This window comes from Corticium candelabrum, chromosome 15 (assembly GCF_963422355.1).
Source record: "Corticium candelabrum chromosome 15, ooCorCand1.1, whole genome shotgun sequence".
NCBI classification, from domain to species: Eukaryota; Metazoa; Porifera; class Homoscleromorpha; order Homosclerophorida; family Plakinidae; genus Corticium; species Corticium candelabrum.
Window position 1 is genome coordinate 95,192 of NC_085099.1, and position 6,921 is coordinate 102,112.

General features: G+C 41.2%; 1 protein-coding gene across 1 annotated transcript in view; it reads right to left on the reverse strand.

Moving 5' to 3' along the window:
* Positions 1-443: 443 nt before the first annotated feature.
* Positions 444-6,921, reverse strand: part of LOC134190576 (myosin heavy chain, cardiac muscle isoform-like) — a 14,965-nt gene continuing 8,487 nt past the window's right edge. Inside the window, exons 22-34 of the mRNA XM_062659027.1 lie at positions 6,759-6,800; positions 6,628-6,702; positions 6,484-6,558; positions 5,175-5,312; positions 5,032-5,115; positions 3,270-3,395; positions 3,103-3,210; positions 2,809-2,901; positions 2,592-2,735; positions 1,216-2,537; positions 920-1,064; positions 811-859; positions 444-747 (exon numbers count right to left, since the gene is read on the reverse strand). Coding sequence (XP_062515011.1) covers positions 662-747; positions 811-859; positions 920-1,064; positions 1,216-2,537; positions 2,592-2,735; positions 2,809-2,901; positions 3,103-3,210; positions 3,270-3,395; positions 5,032-5,115; positions 5,175-5,312; positions 6,484-6,558; positions 6,628-6,702; positions 6,759-6,800 — 2,487 coding nt within the window. The 3' untranslated portion in view covers positions 444-661. The remainder of the gene's footprint in view (positions 748-810; positions 860-919; positions 1,065-1,215; positions 2,538-2,591; positions 2,736-2,808; positions 2,902-3,102; positions 3,211-3,269; positions 3,396-5,031; positions 5,116-5,174; positions 5,313-6,483; positions 6,559-6,627; positions 6,703-6,758; positions 6,801-6,921) is intronic.

Genomic DNA, 6,921 nt, shown 5'->3' on the forward strand with positions numbered 1-6,921 from the left:
TGTACACGAAAATCTACGAATCACAGTCCAAGAACGCATCACTCTTACACGTAGTAACCCTTTTTGTTGTTAAATTCTACTAAGACACACGGACACTAAATGTGTTCCGCCTCCACTGGGCATGCGCAACAAGGCATAGCGAGATGGCAGCACCATCCAACTACATTGGTCAACTTCAAGAAATGGCACAATTCAGTCGCTGGCAACTGCCGGTTTATGAAGAAACGGAGAAATTGGACGACGAGCCAGTGGGCTACTTCGTGATGTTAGTGCGAGTTTTGGATATGACGGCACGCGGATACGCAACGACGAAAAAGGCAGCGAGACAACAAGCGGCCAAAGCAATGCTTCAACAAATTAGAGATACAGGAGTACATGTAGCAGTTGACTCAAAATCTGGACAAAGAGTTTTGCCAGTATAATGAATCGAATCTATACAACGTACAGCGACGGGCTAGACCGTCGTTCTGTAGGTCGTTCGTCATAGTGCAGCTGGTAATGTGTGTTGTAGCTACTCTGTGTGTGTGTGGAGAGCCGTTGCAATGTTGCAATGTACTCAACTGATGCTTTAATAGAATAGAAACAGCGGAATGTCCAACTGCAGTTTGCGTTCTGTATGCATGAGTAATGATTAGTCAGTCACCTACTGATTGATTGATCATCACTTGTCATCATGACTCCAATCTTCGTCTGTTTGTTTCTGCATATTCGTTTGAGCTTCTTGAAGCACTCGATGTGTTTTCAGTACTGCAGCAGGTAACATGATCAACACAGACATGTACGAGTTAATTAATTAGCAATAATACTCACTTTGGTCATACACCGAGCGTGCTGTTTGCTCTTTCAAGTCGTTGGTTGCCTAGGAACAAAAAATTTAAAAATGCTGTTTATGTCTCACCCTCTGCTATTTGCTGATTACCTTGAGACGATGGTAAAGATCATCAAAACGTTGATGATAAGAAGTGGCCAATTCTTTATGGAATTGAGGTGGCTCACTCTGCCAGTCATTTGTGTGGCTCGTTGCTTTCCTTGAAGTTTCAAAATCTTGTATATCTTTGCCTCTGCTATAAAACAATCACCTCACATTGACAAGGTGAGAAACATAGCATGACAGTGCTATGACAAGACAGCAATACAGCATGAACAAGGAAATTGGATGGAAAACAGAAACAGGAAACAAGAGACACATAAGGTGGTCATTAAACATGTTCTTACAAAAATTGATCGTTTTTGCTGAGACTTCTCACTGTGACACCATCTTGAAACATTGTTCCCAGCTGTTCTCTCAACATTTCATTGCTTTGCTGTGACTCGATCATTTGCTGCTGTAGGTCTTTGATTTGCTCAGAAGACACAGAGGCCGACAGCCCAGATGGTGATGTTATATAATCAATAAGAGCTGGATCTTTAGCATGCACAATCTCACTAGCTTTCTCATCAACATCGGTTATTACAATTGCTGGTTGAGATGCCCGACGACTAGATCTAGAAATGCTCGAAGAATCATCACTTTGAGGGATGCTAATCTGCCCACAACCAAATGCATCTTCTTCAACTACAAGTGATCTTTCAAGGAGTTCCAATTGACCACACAAACTGGCATTGAGTCGTGCACTTTCCTCAAGTTGTGAACAAAGCAGAGCTGCTCGTTGTCTTACAGTGGCAGCTTCAGAATCCAACACACCTCCATCCACTGATCCAGCATCCCACCTGTCCCCCTGGTCTTTCAACAGTTCATTCTCCTTTTTCAGTTTGTCTATGGCTGCCTTCAAACGTTTCACTTGCCGATGATTGTCAGTCAGCTGTCCTTTCAGCCCCACTACTTCCTTGGCATGAGACTTTACTAAAGACTCAAGACTACTTCTTCCTCCTTCTGACCGTCTCAACTCTGTGTCCAAATCAGCTATCTTTTGTTTCAAATCACTATTTTGTTTCTGCATCTCAGCAAGGCTCTCATGTAATGATGCTACTTCTTGTGATTGAAGGCTCATTGAAGCAACCTTGCTTATCTCTGTCTCCAGTCTTGATTGCAGCAGCCTCACCTGATGTTCTTTTTCAGCCAGTTTAGATTTCCAGCTCTCCATCTCACAAGACAGACGACCACCTCTAATTGGTGATCCAGTACCAGGATGAATTCCAGCAGCTTTAGCTGCAGCTGTCACCTCATCAATTCGATGTTGTAAATCATCGTTTATCTGCTTGCATTCTCGTAGATTTGAGTCCAATCTTTTAATTTCCTCTTTCTCTTGTGACAAATTCAATGATACTGTTGACTGATGTTGCAGTTGGCGTAGATTCTGGCGAAGTGATTCATTCAACTGCCTGCTCTCTTTAAGCTTGGAAATCAACCGTTCATTCTCATCAACGAGTCTTGATCGTTCCTCTGAACTTACAGATGAGTTCATTGTAGATTTCAGTGTTTTGTTCTCTTGCTGAACAGCAGTTAGTCTTCTCTGCTGTCTCTCAAAGTGTTGACTCGCTTGATCAAGTTGTTGTTGAAGATTTGCTACTCTTTGAGCAGATTGGTTGTTTGAAGACTAAAAATAAAACTTCAGAACACATCAAAATGCAGTTTCTATTAGTAAAAATACCATCTGCTTGACGCACTGCTCTGCATCTCTCAGTTGTTTCTGTAGCGCCTCATTCACCTGCATGCTGTCACGTAAATGGTCATTAAGAGATTCTAACGCCTTCTGACCCTTTGACACCTGCTTCGTCAAACTTTGTACTTGTGCCTACATCATACACCGGGAAACAGTACTGAGACACAATAAAAGGAAAAATCAATTTTCATTGAGTTTGTCATACTGTCAGTTTAGCTTTTCCTTGTTGTTCCAAACTAAGCCTCTGACTCACTGCATCATAACGAGACTGATTGTTTCCTTGTTGGCATCTGAGATTCTAAAACAATAAATGATTTGTGTTGAAATCAACTCTCTACGCCATAGGACAGCTGAGATCGGGGAATTTTCCCACGTTGTCTCTAATTTTGGTACCAAGATAGTAGCTTGCTACAGTTTATATGTGTTTTCACTCCCCCACCCCACGCCTGCATCATTATGTGTGTCTCATTGTTGTCAGGGTAAACATATCCACATATACCTCTATATCATCATCCTTCTCTCTTATTGTCTCCATCAAAGAAGCAATTTCTCGATCTCTGGCAGACAGCTCAGACTCTTGTCGTTTGTTCATTTCTTTCATTTGAGCCTAATATTGAATCACATTGACCTATTGAAACATCTACAGTCATCAACACAGTAGTGTACCATGTTCTCCTGCATATGTTTCTCCATCTCACGCCTTTGCTGTCTCATTCCTTCTAATAAATTACTCATTTCTGACATCTGAATGTCTTTCTCACTTGCAAGCCCTATTAATTGTTTCTCCGAATTCTAACAACAAACACATTTCAACTCCAAGGAATTCAAGTCTGTCTAAGAATCAGTTTGTGAGTGCCCATTTCACTTGCCTGTGTTGACTGTTTCGTGCCTACCTGTCTATCTGTCACTTCTCGTCAGTCCATCTGTCCTTCTGTCTGTCTGTCTGTCATTCCCCATCAAATAGAACCGAGACAGCGATTTGTAGACAACGAAAACCGGCCTGACATCACGCTTTACGACACTGACACTGGGATCACAAAAGAATGTGATGTTTCGATAGCTCACCCTTGGAGCAAAGACATTATTAAAGGTGCAGCCAGAGAAGGTGGCCATGCAGCAGCTAAACGAGAGGCAGCAAAGTCAAAAAAATACTCAGAGGAATCGCTTGCGGATGGATCGAAGCCTATAGTTGTCCCACTCGTCTTTGAACACTTCGGCAGGTGGGGCTTAAAGGCTGACGAGCTGATGAATGAACTGGGGAAGAAGGCGAGAGGCTTTGATGGAAGAAGAATTGCGGTAGAGTTTAAAACCTTCTGGAGGAAAAGACTGTCTATTACTCTTCAAAAATGCAACAGCAGAGTGATTTTGCGGAAGCTGTCAAGGCTTTCTGTGCGCTCATTAGGAGATGACAGTGTTTTGGGAGTAGATAGAGACATTCAGTGTTTTACTCATTAGCAATAGTCTCGGACTACAAGTAGAACATTTCATTTTAACAATAACTGTTTGTAGTAGTGAAGATTGTTGACAATAAACTTGATTCTGTCTGTCTGTCTGTCTGTCTGTCTGGCCTCATGTACTACAAAAGAAACTGTGACTGAAAAGTTATTGGTCACCTAAGCATAATTTTGATGACTATACGCATGATAGCAACACTCACTACTCTGTTCCTTGATGCTTCTATTCTTTCTTAAGTCAATGGTCAAGCATACCTTTCTGTCTGTCAGTCTGTCTATCAGTATGTATGTATACGTATTTATGGATGGATGGATGAATGTATACATGCATGTTGTATGTCTATTGTAGTATGTATGTATGTACGTATACAATACACTATGAGCGTGTTCTCATCAACATCTGGACTAACTATGCACTAGGCTAGCTATGATTAGGCCAACATTAGCACAAGCGCGTTCACACCGCTAACTATGATTAGTAAGTCACATCGACACGCGAATGTAATTAGCCTCAACATTTTTCATCCGCCATATAATTCGCATGAATGGTCTTGACGAATCCATTGTTTGCTTTAGGTTTTGAAGAGAGAAACATTTTGTTTGCTTTCTCTGGCAGCTCCTTGAGTGACGGCAGGAAGTTGTCACATGTACAGGCACGTACATAGTATACATCTACCTGCGCTTCCGTACACGTCGTCATGTTGCTACGTTTGTACGTATAGACATACAACACCATATCAGAACATCAGCGACATGCTCTTCTTGTATACTACCTCACGTGCCAAAGTCGCGCAGCCACTAACACCACCAATGTGGTTGTAATACTCTTTATGACGTTAGAATGGCGTTATACTAATCGTGATTAGAACTGGTGTACAAGTGGCGTTAGTAGACTAACGCCAAACTAATCATGATTAGGCCCAGTGTGAACACGCTCTATGTCTGCCTGCCTAATGCCATTTCTCACTGCTAACCGTCACTTCAACTGTTTTCAACACAACAGTGTCCTGGAGTTCTTTCATTGCCTGTTGCTGTCTCCAAGCATCGCCCTCCATTTCCTACTCAAAATTACAAAATTGCTCTTTGATTTGCAACCCTAATCAACTTAACTGATCACCTTTATAGTTTGAGCTTGCAAAGTGTTGACGCCTTTTACTTGCTCTAATTCACTCTCCAGCTGTGAGAGATGCTGCTCCAGCAGTGAAATTGTGTTGTTACGAGATGTCAATTCGTCAGTACAAGTTTGCAGATTAGACTGCAAACAATATACAAGTAGATATCAATACATAATACAAACTGCATGACTACACCATTTACAGGTCAAAATTGTCTCCTCTCACATAATATTCATAGTATTCTGTCAAATAAAGTTTGTTGTATGTCAGATCAATGAAATCAAATTGACAAAGTGTCAAATCAAATTTGTAACTTGTCAAACCACTTTCTTGTTCCAAATCAAATCTGGATGATGTCAAATCATGTTAGTGAGATATCTAATCAAATGAGCAAGATGTCCAATCTAATACCTAAGACTCTAATTTACCCATGTAAGACTTCAGTGCATATGGATCATAATCAATGCTATTACACATTCATCACAAATTGAGTTATGTACTTAATAGCAAAGCAACAACAATCGTAGGGATTATGATACTTATTATAGCAGGCCAGACAACATGGTTTACAGTAGAAACAGCTGGACTCAAAAAGTTTAAACTAACCTATAGTGCCATCTTGCTAATTTGATTTGACCTCGTCTAGATTTGATTTGATGAACAACAAAGTTAGTTTAAGTTGCAAATTTGAGTTGAGGTATGACAAGTTTGATTGACACATACAGTTAACTTGATTTCATAGATTACACACTTGATCTCACATACTACAAATTTTGATTTGACGTCTTGTGTGAGTTTGATCTGACCAAAACCACTTGCACTTAACAGAATAGAATTTGACAAACAAATGGAAAGCCTTGCAGCTAGCAAGTAAATGGGCAGCAGCCCAATGAAGATAAATGCACACAACACAACACAACACACACACACACACACACACACACACACACACACACACACACACACACACATGCGTACACACACACACACACACACACACACACACACACACACACATGCGTACACACACACACACACACACACACACACACACACACACACACACACACATGCGTACACACACACACACACACACACACACACACACACACACACACACACACACACACACACACACACACACACACACACACACACACAAACACACACACAAACACACACACACACACACACACACACACACACACACACACACACACACACACACACACACACACACACACACACACACACACACACACACACACACACCAATCTACCAATCCATTCAACACAACTGTTCTAGTTAACCTTGAAGTGTTGCTCAGACAGAGCTGCTTTTTTTGATGCCATGTCAGCAGCATGTCGTATTTGGTCTTGAAGCATCTAACGCCAGAAGCATTCTCATGTAATAGAAACTGAAACGTCATTCACATACTCACAACACCAACTCACCTTCACTTCCTGTTCCCTTTGTTCCACAACAGTTTGTAGTTGTTTGATTTCAATATCTTTTCCACCTGCAGCTTGCTAAATGAACACACAAACTTGCAATATTCCAATGAAAACATAGTAAGTCTACGTACTTCTATCTGAAATTGCCTGAGATGTGACTCCTGCTGTAGTTGCTGCATATAGATAGACAATGCGATGAAGGCAATTATGAAATGAAAAGTCAGAAAGACAAACACACACACACACAGTGACACACACACACACACACAGTGACACACACACACACACACAAAC